We start from the raw sequence: 14,857 nt of genomic DNA, 5'->3' as shown, positions 1-14,857 counted from the left end.
ACAGCTCCAGCTCCATGGCTGTTCTGCCCTGATGGGAAATGTTTCAGGAGCTGGCCAGAGTTGCAGCAGTGATGTTCCACAGACGATGGTGCATACAATGCTGAGATGAGCAGCTGGTAGAGGTACTCCAGCCCTCTAATCATCTCCTCTTAGAGAGCCATTGCACAATGCTTTACCTGCACATGTAGCAGGATTTTCACATCGATTGCAGTAGTGGTTGAAGGCTGCCCATGTCAATCAGTTATCAGAGGGTTTGCTGTTGATAGCTTCAGAGCCACAGTGGTTGCTCAGGCTTTCAGCACTCATGCTTGCTTTGGTTTGCAAAGCATTCATTATTTCAAAGGATGATACTGCTTCTCTGAAGAGGGGATTTTATCTCTGCCAGGAAAAAATAAGCAGATGGCAAAGTGAATGGCAAAAATATGACAGAGCTGCCCTGGTCTCCAGCCATCTGGTTTGGACCTTAGTTTAACATTTCAAACTTGCTCACACCAAGTCCAGCTGCAGCAGACTTGGTGCAGGGAGTGGGAGCATGTTGGGCAGAAACATGCAACAGCCCACAGATCAGAATCTGTCCCCAGGAAAATGGGCATCTAAACTGAGCACCAGCTGACAGCTAGGTTCCAGATTTCACTTACCCTTTGTGAGCTTCCCAGAGTCATTCCTAAAGAGACACAGTCAGGTGTCTGTGGCAGCCCAGCATTGCTCTTGGTTTTGACAGGACAAAGAAACAGGTTTAGTGCTGGCTCCCTCCAACTCTTCTGGACATCAGTTCTGAGCATTTCCTCCTGTCTAACCCATGGTCAACAGGAAAAGACAAGACTTAGATTTTATAAATGTTTATAAATATCTGAGGGCTGAGGATCAGGAGGGAGGGGACAGGCTCTGCTCACTTGCTTCCTGGGATAGGACAAGGAGCAATGGAGGTAAGCTGCAGCACAGGAGGTTCCACCTCAGCACGAGGGGGAACTTCTTTACTGTAAGGATCACAGAGCACTGGAGCAGGTTCCCCAGAGAGATTGTGGAGTCTCCTTCTCAGGAGACTTCCAAGGCCTGTGTGGATGTGTTCCTGTGTGACCTGAGCTAGATAGTATGGTCTTGCTGTGGCAGGGGAGGTGGACTCCATGATCTCTCTGGGTCCCTTCCAACCCCTGACATCCTGTGAAATCCAGCAATAACAGTCACAATGGAGCATTTTCCAAAGAAACCTGTGGTTCAAACTCACCCAACTCCCTCTACCTCAGTGGCAGCTGGGTACCAGATCAGGCTTCATGTGCTGCGAACAGGCAGGACCTTTGGAAACCCGTCCTAAGAAGAACAAAATCTAAACCTGAGGTAGACAACCTCAAATAAACCTGACAGCTTGTTTCAGTGCTGTTGTGGAGAATCCTTTCCAGGCTTAGGAAACGTTGCCAGTCTGGCTTTGAGCAGGCAGGCACAGAACACCTCTTTCCCTGCAACGTGCCTGGACGCACTCTCAGGCGTTCGCAGCGAACAGCAGACACGCACACAGGCACCGAATGCGCTTCCTCCCTCTCCATTTGCATGCTCTACTTTTAAACTCATTAGCTGCTCTTTTCTTTTTCTTTTCTTTTCTTTTTTTTTTCCCTTTGGATGAGTTTCTTGAGCAGTTTTCTGCAGAGAGGATGTGCTGAGTCACTTTGTCTGTCTTTTTTTGGGGTTTTCTTTAGAACTGACCAGGTTGGAAAAGACCTTTGAGATCGTGGAGTCCAACCTATCACCCAGCACCACCTTATCAACTAAACCATGGCACCAAGTGCCTCATCCAGCCTCTTCTTAAACACTTTCTGTGATGGTGACTCTACCATCTCCCTTGGGCAGCACATTCCAATGGCCAATCTCTCTTTCTGGGAAGAATTTCTTCCTATCATCCAGCCTAAACTTCTCCTGGTGCAGTTTGAGACTGCGTTCTCTTGTTCTGGTGCTGGTTGACTGGGAGAAGAGACCAACCCTCACCTGGCTACAACCTCCCTTCAGGGAGTTGGAGAGAGCAAGAAAGTCTCCCCTGAGCCTCCTCTTCTGCAGGCTAATCAACCCCAGCTCCCTCAGCCTCTCCTCACAGGGCTGTGCTCCAGACCCCTCCCCAGCTTTGTTGCCCTTCTCTGGACACGTTCAAGTGTCTCAATGTCCTTCTTAAACTGAGGGGCCCAGAACTGGACACAGGACTCAAGGTGTGGCCTAACCAGTGCTGAGCACAGGGCACAATGACTTCCCTGCTCCTGCTGGCCACACTATTCTTGATCTAGGCCAGGATTCCATTGGCCTTCTTGGCCACTGGGCACACTGCTGGCTCGTGTTCATTCCCTCCATCAACATCTGTGGAGGAGCTGGGCTTGCTTCCAGTGCCATCCCCATCAGGCTCTGATACGAGGCTATCTCTGGTTGTACATCACAGAAGTCGTGATGTGCTGGAGTTAAGAGGCCTGGCAAGAGCTCGGTGGAGCTGGGATGCTGTCAGCTCAGGAGCTGCTCTATCACACGCCTGCCTCTCTCTGCATAAATAATTCTGTTTCAGAACTGCTTCTTATGGTTAAAAAAAAAAAAGAGAGAGAGAGAAAATGCTACATGGCACCTTTCCTCCTCCTCCTCCTGCCTCTCCCCACGTGGAATCATGTTAGTCTGAAGAGCTGTCTGTGGATCATTTTCTCTAAAGGCTTCTTTTTTTTCTTTCCTTTTTCTTCTTCTTTTTCTTTTTTTTTTTTCTTGCATGAAAAATAGATCAAAACTCTGTTGGTCTATTTATGCTGGTTTATTTTTACAGCTTTGACAGAAATGGAAATAGGGAAATGAGCTCAAGATGCTTTGTGGTGCATTAATGGCAACATAATAAATTTTTTTTTAAAAGGAAAAAGGAAAAAACAACCCAAAAGAGCAATCTGCAAGTAGTTCAGGGTCAGATCCTGCAAGCAGTTTCTGTACTATGGGTGTGCAAAGCCCAGCATTTTCTTTTCCTTCTGAAAGGGCTTCCAGGTGTTGTTGATGCTGGGTTTAAGGCACTTATCTAGGATAGGACAGGGTAGGGTAGGATAGGATAGGATAGGATAGGATAGGATAGGATAGGATAGGATAGGATAGGATAGGATAGGATAGGATAGGATAAACCAGGTTGGAAGAGACCTTCAAGATCATCAAGTCCAACCCATCACCCAGCACCATCTAATCAACTAAACCATGGCACCAAGCACCCCATCCAGTCTCCTCCTAAACACTTCCAGTGATGGTGACTCCACCACCTCCCCGGGCAGCACATTCCAATGGGCAATCACTCTCTCTATGAAGAATTTCTTCCTCACCTCCAGCCTAAATCTCCCCTGGCACAGCTTGAGACTGGGTCCTCTTGTTCTGGTGCTGGTTGCCAGGCAGAAGAGACCAACCCCCACCTGGCTACAGCCTCCCTTCAGGGACTTGTAGAGAGCAAGAAGGTCTTTCCTGAGCCTTGGGCCTCTTTTTGGTTTTTTAACCCACTCTTTTGGAAGCACTGAAACAACCAAGCTCCAGTTGCTCTGGTTGCTCTAGTTTAATTTTGCAGCAATTAAAATATCAGTCCCACTGCAGTGAGAAGTGAAATGCTTCTTTTCAGCAGTGTTTCCAAGGCAAGAGGATGAGGCCACCTGTCATTGGAGCTAATCCTCCCCACGCTGTGCTTTGATCGGAGTCGCACCAAGCCCATTCTTGGGTATCTTATCTAGTGATAAAGTCAGATCAATAGCTATTGTAGCCAGGACTGATACACCACTTAGAGCAGGTTGTGTTGTATTTGTTGGAGAGGCACAGCACGCATTTCTCATTGGGAAAGGCTCCGCTTTGGGTCTGCATCCTCCTCCTTGAACCGTGGCAGCGCAGAGGAATCGCATCGACGTGAGCGTTGCTTTATCCTAACCCCGCCAATATGTCAAATGTTTAAGTGTTTATGTTCCTTGCTGAGTTAAGAGGATGAAAACCAAGGCTATTACCTGCTGCTGCTGTAGCTTAGGCTGTGTGGAGTGAATTGTGCACCTCAATTCTATTCTTATTTGGCCTTCTTAAGTGGCTGTTTTAAAAGAAATGAATTTAGCAGTCTCAGCAGGAAAGGGAAGGCATTTGGACACTGCACAACCTGGACGTTTCTGGTATTGGTCTGGCACTAGACAAGACAGGAACCTATCCAAAGTGGTATCATCCATGAAGATAAAATGTGAGGGGAGAAAATGCCAGGGAAGTTGTACTTGTAAGTGCCAAACCATGAGCTTTATGCAGGAAGTGATTGTCCCTCTGTACTCGGCACTGGTGCGGCCGCACCTTGAGTACTGGATTCAGTTTTGGGTCTGTCACTACAAGAAGGACATTGAGGGGCTGGAGTGGATCCAGGGAAGGACAATGAAGCTGGAGAACAGATCTTCTGAGGAGCTGCTAAAGGAACTGGGGTTGTTCAGCCTGAAGAAAAGGAGGCTCAAGGGAGACCTCCTGGCTCCCTACAGCTCCCTGAAATGAGGTTGGAGCCAGGTGGGTGTTGGTCTCTTCTCCTAAGTAACAAGCAATAGGAAGAGAGGAAATGGCCTAAAATTGCACCAGGAGAGGTTTAGGTCAGAGATTAGGAAAAATTTCTTTCCTGAAAGAGTGGTCAGGCATTGGAACAGGCTGCCCAGGGAGGTGGTGGAGTCACCACCCCTGGAGGAGCTCAAAAAATACGTAGACATGGCAGCTGGGGACATGATTTCATGGGAATGGTGGTGTTGGGTTGGCAGTTGGAGTTGATCTTAGAGATCTTACCCAACCTTAATGATTCTGTGATTCTGTGAAGTGGCAGCAGAAGCTTGGCCCTGGGGACATTTTCTCATGGTGTCCTGTGTGGACATGGGATGGAGCACAACCAAAGCAAGCTCAGAAAGGATAGAAACTGCTTCAGCTGGGAATGTGTCTGGGTGTGTTGCTCCTTCTGACAAAAGGAATAATTTGATGAGATACTGTCTCTCCAAACTGTCTGAGGGAGCATGTGGAGACATTATTATGTCTTTGCCTTTATTTTTTTGGCTGTTTCTCAGTTTTATTATTCAGGCCTTTGTTCTGATACATTCCTTATTATTGCAGTTGCCCTGGGTAATTGTGTTTTTCCCTCAACTTTGGAAGTTACTTTTAAAAGAAGAAGGGACACACACACACACACACACACACACAGATAAGGCAAAGCTGTTAAATGGGAAATCTATTGCTAATTAAGGCATGGATTTGTTAATCGCCTTAGAAATGAAGTTATCAGCTGAAAAAGCCTGGAGTTTGTGTAATGAAAGTGAGGAACAGGGGGGAGATTCCCCCCTGTCTTCTTCTGCCACAATGCATCCAGAGATGAAAAGTTTACCTCGCAGACTCATCTTGACACCATTAGACATGATGTCTCTTTGCATTAACTGCAGGCAGGCTCGAGCTGTTCCAGGATATATTTCAGTCTGAATAGTTAAAATTTGGCAAAGTTATGAGCAGCTAAAGTCAGGAGCCTTTAATGGGAGCTGTCAGTGCTCATCAGAGATGTCACGCCGCGCTCCGGCTAGAACACCGTGTCCAGGACCCAAGGTAGTCACTGTCCTTTCTTGGTTTGTTCAGGTAATTGTTATTATTCCTGATATCCCAGGGAGGAGGGGCCAGCACAGAAATATATTAGGAAGCAGCCAGGATCATAGAACCATAGAATCAGTCAGGGTTGGAAGGGACCACAAGGATCAGCTAGTTCCAACCCCCCTGCCATGGGCAGGGACACCTCACACTAGATCAGGCTGCCCAGAGCCTCATCCAGCCTGGGCTTAAACACCTCCAGGGATGGGGCCTCAACCACCTCCCTGGACAGCCCCAGTTCTGCCTGTGCTCTTGCAGAAGTCCTTCTCTCTTTTTGTGGTGTTGACTTTCAGTGTGCCAGGAGCAGATAGTGAGCCTGAATTCCCTGGTAGGGCTGGCAGCCACGGAAGGAGGAGCAGGATGTATGAGCTGCTCTGACATCCCAGGGGAAGCTGCCCCTGCCTCAGTGCTTTCTGATGGAACTGTTCTTCTTGAGTTAATAATTTTCTCTTCTGCTTCCCCGCCACTGGGCACCATGGCATAGCAAGGACTGCTTGCAGAAGACTGGGGAGAAGGTTTTCTTACTTTATATGCATGGCAGCTCTGTTTCCAGAGTTTGTATCTGTTCCTGTTCTTTCACTAGAGCTGTGGTTGTGCCTTGTCCTCTGTGTGTCACAGAATGCTGGGGGTTGGAAGGGACCTCTGGGGATCATCTAATCCAACCTCCCTTCTAAAGCTGGGGCACCCACAGCAGGTTGCCCAGGATCACAATGCCCACGAGGGTTTGGAATCTCCCCAGAGAAGGAGACTCCCCAATCTCCCTGGGCAGCCTACACCAGGGCTCCAGCACCCTCACACCAAAGATTTTCTCCTCCTGTTCACAGAATCACAGGGATTGAAAGGGAATCTCCAGAGACCATAGAGTCCAATCCTGCTGCAAAGGGCAGGTCACACAGGAACACATCCATGTGGGTTTTGAATGTCTCCAAAGAAGGAGGCTCCACAACCCCTCTGGGCAGCCTGCTCCAGAGCTCCAGCAGCCCTGGCGTGTCTCCTTGTGTTGAGGTGGAACCTCCTGTGTTCCAGCTGGTACTCATTGTTCCTTGTCCTATCCCTGGGCTCCACTGAAAAGAGGCTGGCATCTTCATCATCATTTATAGACACTGGGAAGATCCCCTCTCAGCCTTCTCCTCTTCAGCCTAAACAGCCCCAGATCCTCCAGTCATTCTTCACATGAGAGATGTTCAAGTCCCCCAGTCATCCTCACAGCTCTCTGTTGAACTGTCTTTAGCAGAGGGTTTGGACTTACCTCCAATGGTCCCTTCCTGCCCCTACCATTCTGTAATTCCATGCTCCCTGGGTGATGGACTTGGTTTCTGTTTGTTTCTCTGGGCTGTCTTCCCCTGGATTTCAGTGTTAGCTGGTTATTTATAAACCCCAGCATCTCTCCACGTGTTTGGTGACTCCTGTGTGTGTAGACTGATGGAGAAGCTACTGAGTCACTGTCATTTACTGGAGGGGAATGTTTCTATTTTTAACTCTGTGCCTCTTTATGGGTGGATGAGTGGCAAGCTAATAGATGTGTTGAAATTGGAATGTCAGAAAACAAGGGAGAAACTTGAGACTCGCTCATCATTCTTAACCTGCTGTGTTACCTACCCTACCTTGAGTCTTTCAACACACCAGCCATGCTGCTCTGAGAAAAATCAAGTGAGAGTGGTCTCATCCTCTGCAAGAAGCACCAGAAAAGCCTCTTGGCTTGTTAAATAGGCTAAACATGAATTAATTGGACAGTGCTTTGTTTTTCTGATTGGTCTTAGTGTTGTGCTGGCTCTTGATTGCCCATCTACTAAGAGATAATTCTTCAAGGAATTAGCAGAAGCAGAATGCTGGACTGATTGTCCTCTTAGTTCCAGTGAACAGTGTGTCTTAAGGGGATGGAGGTTTATTTGCTAGGGAGGTTAAAAAACTACTTAATAGGAAGGCAGTTTATCTGTTAAAGGTCTTTGATGGGACAATTTGGCTCATCAGTAGGGATATAAGTGAAGGTTCCCAAACAACCTTCTGCCCTCAGAAGGTCTGAGTGCCACAGGGGTGAAGTTGCTGCTGGCTGGGACATCAAACATCAGCAAGGTTATGACTTGCTGAGGGCATGGAGGCCTGCTGAGAGCTTTTGCATGCAGTGTCTTGCAGCTCATCTCACATTGGCACCAAGAGAATAAAATGTGAAGCCTTTCTCTGGGCTCCACAGACGTGGATGTTGTAAAGATAAAGCACCATGCTGACCATGTGGGGCTTCATGGCCACGGAGGATGTCTCCTGTATTGCAGCCCCTGTATTGTCACCTGTAGACATGTTCAAATGCATTTCTGGATGTCAGCAGGGACAGAAAGTCCTTTCCAGACCACATGGGAACAAGCAATGGCTTCCTAGGGCCTTGGTTTACTCCTCTGTACAGTGAGGACAGTGATGCCAGGTGCAACCTTTTCAGTCTTTTGTCAGAAGTGGCCAGTGACAGAACAAGAGGTAATGGGCACAAACTTGAACTGATTTCTTTCTAAATGTGAGAAGGAACTTCTTTGGTCTTAGAGTGGTAGAGCACTGGAGCAGGCTACCCAGAGAGGTGAGGGAGTCTCCATCTTCTCTGGAGTCATTCAAAACCCATCTGGACACCATCCTGTGCAACCTGCTCTAGGTGAACCTGCTGTGGCAGTGGGTTGGACTAGATGATCTCCAGAGGTCACTTCCTACCCCTACCATTCTGTCATTCTGTGCACTTGGCCCTTTCCTATAGAATTAGAGAATCAACAAGGTTGGAAAAGACCTCAGAGATCAAGTCCAACCTAGTACCTAATACCTAAAACCTCCTGACAACTAAACCATGGCTCCAAGTGCCACATCCAAGCCTTTTTGGAACAGCTCCAGAGATGGTGACTCCACCATCTCCCTGGGCAGCACATTCCAGTGGCCAATTACTCTTTCTGGGAAGAACTTTCTCCTCACCTCCAGCCTAAACCTCCCCTGGTACAGCTTGAGACTGTGTCCTCTTGTTCTGGTGCTGGTTGCTTGAGAGAAGAGACCAACCCCCATGTGGTTACAACCACTTTCCAGGTAGTTGTAGAGAGCAAGAAGGTCTCCCCTGAGCCTCCTCTTCTCCAGGCTCAGCAACCCCAGCTCCCTCAGCCTCTCCTCACAGGGCTGTGCTCCAGACCTCTCCCCAGCCTTGTTGCCCTTCTCTGGACATGTTCAAGTCTCTCAATATCCTTCTTAAACTGAGGAGCCCAAAACTGAACACAGTACTCAAGGTGTGGCCTAACCAGTGCAGAGTACAGGGGCAAATCTCTTTCCTCTCCTTGTTACCAGCAGAAATGTTTATTAAAGCCTTGTGAAACCATATATTTTTTGAATTTATAATGACAATGGAGGCTTTCTTTAGGAGGCAGAAGATGCTCTTTCCTTGCAGATGTGCCTCTTTTGAATTGCATTTGTGAAACCAGCTTTTCTTTTCATTTCTGATGGAAATGGAGGCTTTCTTTAGGAGGCAGAAGATGCTCTCTCCTTGCAGACGTGCCTCTTTTGAATTGCATTTTAATTGATCTCTCTGGAACTGGCTTGTGGCTGCATCTCCTCTGCACAATGCCCAGCACTCTTTGTCTCTCAGGTCATTACACTGGGTGCATTTCAAGATAATTTGGACAGAAAATTCCAGAACTCTAGGAAAAAGCCAGGTGAATTATTTCACCTAGCATAAAGCCAGGTGAATTATTTCACCAAAGCACAGGAGGAAGATGGTGCAGCTGCACAGAATCACAGAATCACCAAGGTTGGAAGAGACCTCAAAGGTCATCAAGTCCAACCTGTCACCGAGACCTTGAGCAACTAAAGCCTTGAGCAGGCAAGAAACAGAGGCAGTTTCTGCCAGACTGTTGCCTTGGGAATATTCCTCTAAAAATTATCCATGATTTTCTTTAGAACTACCTTGTTCACTTCTTAATTGCTTTGCTAGCATGTGGCCTCTTGCAAAACTTCAAGCGGATGCAGTGGACTTTGCTGGCCAGAGGCGAGTGTGGTTGAGGCTGGACAAGGTCATGACACTTGCCTTGGTGATCAGCTCTGAGCACAGGGCACAATGACCTCCCTGCTCCTGCTGGCCACGCTTTTGCTGATGCAGGTCAGGATGCCATTGGCCTTCTTGGCCCCCTGGGCATGCTGCTGGCTCATGTTCAGCACACTATCAACCAGTACCCCCAGGTCCCTTTCTGCCTGGCTGCTCTCCAGCCACTCTGACCCCAGCCTGTAGCACTGCTTGGGGTTGTTGTGGCCAATGTGTAAAACCAGGCCAGACAGCACAACAGGAGAAAAAAGGAGAGTCTCCTTCTCTGGAGAAATTCCAAACCCACCTGGACATTGTGATCCTGGTCAACCTATTGACCAGGTCGAACCTGCTCTGGCAGTTGGGGCTAGACAAGATGATCTCCAAGAGTCCCTTTCAAGCCCCACCATGCTGGGATTCTGTGGCTGTGTGATGGGAATGTGTTTTGCTACATGGATATGTACCAGTTAACCAAAAGGGGCTCTGAGGTGGCTTCTGATGTGGGCTACTCATGTTCTGCAGCCATCTGAGAACAGCAGGACTAGCAGGATTAGGCCAGGGGAAGCTGTCTTCTGCTGTACTGCTCCTCACTTCACACAGTGCATTAGAGGTTAGAAGGGACCTCCAGAGATCATTGAGTCCAATCCCCCTGCCAAAGCAGGATCAACCATGGTAGTCTGCACAGGAATACATCCAGGTGGGTTTAGAAAGTCTCCAGAGAAGGAGATTCCACAACCTCTCTGGGCAGCCTGCTCCAGGGCTCTGTCACCCACACTGTAAAGAAGTTCCTCCTCATGTTGAGGTGAAATCTTCTCTGTTCAAGCTCGAACCTATTGTTTCTTGTCTTATCAGTCCACACACCAAACAGAGCGTGGCCCTCTCCACTTGACACCCACCCCTCAGACTTGAGTCACCTGGGCTGGGGCTGGGCACGTGTCCCACGTTTGGGTGGGCGAAACCCAGAGCTTAGAGAAGCAGAAGGGCAGCTGCCAGCGCTGGGAGGGAGGACCGAGGGGGTCAGGACCATTTGGGGGAGCGCAGATGGGATAAAAGGTGGTGAGCCTGGAAGAGCTCCCAGAGCCGCTTGGGTGTTATAACAACTGTGCAAAATGATAATGCAGAGCAGACTGCAGGAGAGGAGAGGCTGGGCTTATTAGGTCTGTTTGGCATATGTGCTTGGAACGCTTGCCCAGTGCCTGGTGTGCCCTGGGTACGTGCCTTTGATTGAAGATCAATAACTTCAGCAGTGAAGACAAAGAGGGAGGGAAGACCTCAGGTATTATTGTGAGTCCATCTGCCAATTCCCTTTCCATGTGACAGAAAGGAGATCTCAGAAGGCTTTATTAACTTGCAAGCTGTGATTTAAGGAGGTTTATTTTTCTTTCTTTTTTAGGTGGACTTATTTTTTTAACAGCCTGGGAAAGAAAAAAAAAAAAAATTAATGAACAAATGTTTTCAAGTGGGAGAAATCTGTCCCTGCCATATGTTTGACTGAGTCATCCCTTCTGCAGGAGGAGGCCCTTGGCAACTGTTTCAGCTGTTCCGGTCGCTAATACTTGTTAGTTGGTAGCAACATCAGTGCAAGCTCAGTGCCTGATCCTCACTTGCTTGCTGGAATAGAGTAGAATGGAATGGAATGGAATGGAATGGAATGGAATGGAATAGAATAGAATAGAATAGAATAGAATAGAATAGAATAGAATAGAATAGGAATGGAATGGAATGGAATGGAATGGAATAGAATAGAATAGAATAGAATAGAATAGAATAGAATAGAATAGAATAGAATAGACCAGACCAGGTTGGAAGAGACCTTTGAGATCATCAAGTCCAACCTACCACCCAACACCATCTGATCAACTAACCCATGGCACCAAGCACCCCATAAAGTCTCCTCCTAAACACCTCCAGGGATGGGGACTCCACCACCTCCCCGGGCAACCCATTCCAATGGCCAATCACTCTCTCTGTGAAGAATTTCCTCCTAACCTCCAGCCTAAACCTCCCCTGGCACAGCTTGAGACTGTGTCCTCTTGTTCTGGTGCTGGTTGCCTGGGAGAAGAGACCAACCCCCACCTGGCTACAACCTCCCTTCAGGGAGTTGGAGAGAGCAAAAAGGTCTTCCCTGAGCCTCCTCCTCTCCAGGCTAAGCAACCCCAGCTCCCTCAGCCTCTCCTCCCAGGGCTGTGCTCCAGACCCCTCCCCAGCTTTCTTGCCCTTCTCTGGACACCTTCCAGCAACTCAACATCTTAACCTGAGGGTCCCAGAAGTGAACACAGGACTCAAGGTGTGACGCTCTGAGACGCCTCAACCCCCCACACCACTTCTTTCTTTTTACTTTACACAGGGACCCTTCGAAGGCATGGCCTCAGCAGAGCCCTGTGCTGATGGCTCTGTCATGTGGTTGTGTTGCAGGTGTGGCTGTGTGGGGGCAGCATGGAGGTGCTGCCCTGCTCCAGAGTGGCTCACATCGAGCGCAAGAAGAAGCCCTACAACAACAACATTGGGTTCTACACCAAGCGCAACGCGCTGCGGGTGGCCGAGGTGTGGATGGATGACTACAAATGGCACGTCTACATCGCCTGGAACCTGCCACTGGAGGTATGGCCCTTGCACCCCACCCTGAGTCACAGGATCACAGGATGCTGGGGGTTGGAAGGGGCATCCAGAGGTCATCAAGTCCACAGCAGGACCATGGAACCTAGTGTAGGTCACACAGGAATGCATCCAGATGGGGCTTGAAAGTCTTCAGAGAAGGAGCCTCCACAACCCCTCTGGGCAGCCTGTTCCAGGGCTCCATGACCTTCACAGTGAAGAAGTTCCTCCTCATGTTGAGGTGGAACTTCCTGTGCTGTAGTTTATATCCATTACCTCTTGTCCTATCACAGGGTCTTCACTTTGCACACAGTGGTGTGCTTTGGAAGGGACCTCTGGAGATCATAGAATCATAGAATGGTCCAGGCCAGAAGGGACCTCCAAAGGTCATCCAGTCCAACCACCCTGCAGTTAGCAGGGACATCCCCAACAAGACCAGGTTGCCCAGGGCCTCGTTCAGCCTTACCTTGAATATGTCCAGGTGAGATCACCTAGTCCAACCTCCCTTTGCTAAAGCAGGTTCACCTACATCAGGTTGCACAGGAATGTGTCCAAGTGGGGTTTGAAAGTCTCCAGAGAAGGAGACACCATCACCTCTCTGAGCACCCTGCTGCAAGTGTTCTGACACCATCACAGGAAGGTAAAGAAATTTTTCCTTGAGTGAAACCTCCTATGTTCTAGTTTGTGCCCATTGTCCCTTGTCCCATCACTGGGTACCACTGAAAAGGGCCTAGCCCCATCCTCATGACCTTCACCTTGTAGATATTTATATGCATTGAGAAGATCCCATCTTGGTCTGCTGTCCTCCAGGCTAAAAGGCCTCAGGTCTCTCAGCCTCTCCTCCCAAGAGATCTGATTTAGTGGATTAAAAACTTAAGCATTATAAAACATTTGGTGCCCCTAGGTGAGGAAGAGCCTTAACTACCCTGAGTCACATCCCCACAGAGCTCCCTCAGCTGTGATGGAGGTGCTGCAAAACCTACAGGCTTTGGAGGAGCTCCTGCTGCTCACAGCAGCCTTTTTCTTTTCATTTCTAAAAATCCAACCTGTTTTGCAGTGTTTATCTCCCCACTGAGTGTTTACACAGCAGGAGTTTATGTCATGTCACTTCTCTGCAGATGGAGTCTGTCTGTAAAGTCGGTTGGCAGGAGGTTATTAATATCAGCTTCATTAGTGCCTGAGGTGTTTTGTTGTGGCTTGGGCAGATTCATACAATGGTTTGGGTTGGAAGGGACCTTAAAGATCATCTGGATCCAATTCCCCCCACCATGGGCAGAGGCACTTCCATTAGCCCAGGTTAATTAAGGCCTCATCCAACCTGGCCTTGAACACCTCCAGGGAGGGGGCATCCACGACTTCCCCGGGCAACCTGTTCCAGTGTCTCACCACCCTCACTCTAAAGAAGTTTTTCCTAATCTCCAGTCTAAATCTGCCCTCCTCAAGCTTCAGAGGTGTGTCACATGCTGCACAACTTGGGTTTCCCACCTCACAGACACTGCCACTGCCCTGAGGTCACCGTGGATGGTGTGGTCCAGGTGCCTGGGCTATTCACCCAGGTCCTTTCCCAGCACTGGGAAAGTTGAGGCCATCGGCTCTTATAAACCATGTTTGGATGTAAATGGAGGTTGATGACTCACAGAAGGAGATCCCCTCCCAGCAGCACCACATGCAGTTGCTCCAGAAACACTCTCTGTAAGTAGTCTTGGTGGTTATAGTTCTTCCTGCACAGAACTGATTAGATTTTCTTACATCTAAGGCATTGCTTTTCATGTAAATCTTGCCATGGTGCAGCAAGGGGCACCTTTGGAAAACCATGGAGTCCCACCAGCAAGACAAGCTGACCATACACAAGGGACTTATCCTGCATGGTGACTCCTTCGGGTGATTCCCTGCAGTTCTACATCAAGCTCTGCAGGCTCTAGGAGAACTTCATGTGGGTCTAAGGGTGCTGCTTGAGATCCAAGAAGGGGTGTTGGGGAGGAGGAGGCAATAATGCTGTGCAGACTATGAGTGGCATGAGGATTTGTGGTGCCCTGCAGAGCACCTCCTGACATGCACACCATTTGAGAGGAAAAACAGTTGACACAAGTGGCCAGACTCCATGTCAGTGCATTAAGAAGAGTGTGACCAGAATGTTCTCCTCTCTCTCTACTCTGGAGGCCACATCTGTAGTCATGGCCCCAGTTCTGGCCTCCCCTGTTCAAGAGAGACAGAGAACTACTGCACAGAGTCCAGTGGAGGCTGTGATGATAATGAAAGGACTGGAACATCTGTGAGGATGAAAGGCTGAGAGCCCTGGGACTGTTGAGCCTGGAGAAGGGCAGCCTGAGAGGAGATCTGCTGACCCATAGCTAAAGGGCAGGGGTCAAGAGGATGGGGCCAGACTCTTTCAGTGGTGGCCAGTGACAGCACAAAGGGAAATGGGCACAAACTGGAACCCAGCAGGTTCCATCTGAAGAGGAGGACAAGCATCTTTGGTGTGAGGGTGCTGGAGCCCAGGAGCAGGCTGCCCAGAGGGGCTATGGAGTCTCCTCATCTGGAAAGATTCCAAACCTGGACATTTTGATCGTGGGCAACCTGCTGTGGGTGAGCCTCTTTTAGTAGGGAGTTGGACTAGATGAT

The 14,857-nt window shown here is 48.8% G+C and overlaps 1 protein-coding gene across 1 annotated transcript in view; it reads left to right on the top strand.

The window, feature by feature from the left end:
- The window catches only part of GALNT17 (polypeptide N-acetylgalactosaminyltransferase 17), a 270,097-nt gene that overhangs the window by 236,715 nt on the left and 18,525 nt on the right, over positions 1-14,857 (top strand). The window contains exon 7 of the mRNA XM_009900481.2: positions 12,056-12,241. Coding sequence (XP_009898783.1) covers positions 12,056-12,241 — 186 coding nt within the window. The remainder of the gene's footprint in view (positions 1-12,055; positions 12,242-14,857) is intronic.

This window comes from Dryobates pubescens, chromosome 13 (genome assembly GCF_014839835.1).
Source record: "Dryobates pubescens isolate bDryPub1 chromosome 13, bDryPub1.pri, whole genome shotgun sequence".
NCBI classification, from domain to species: domain Eukaryota; kingdom Metazoa; phylum Chordata; class Aves; order Piciformes; family Picidae; genus Dryobates; species Dryobates pubescens.
Note: the sequence above shows the minus strand (reverse complement) of the source record. Positions and strands in the feature narration are given on the sequence as shown.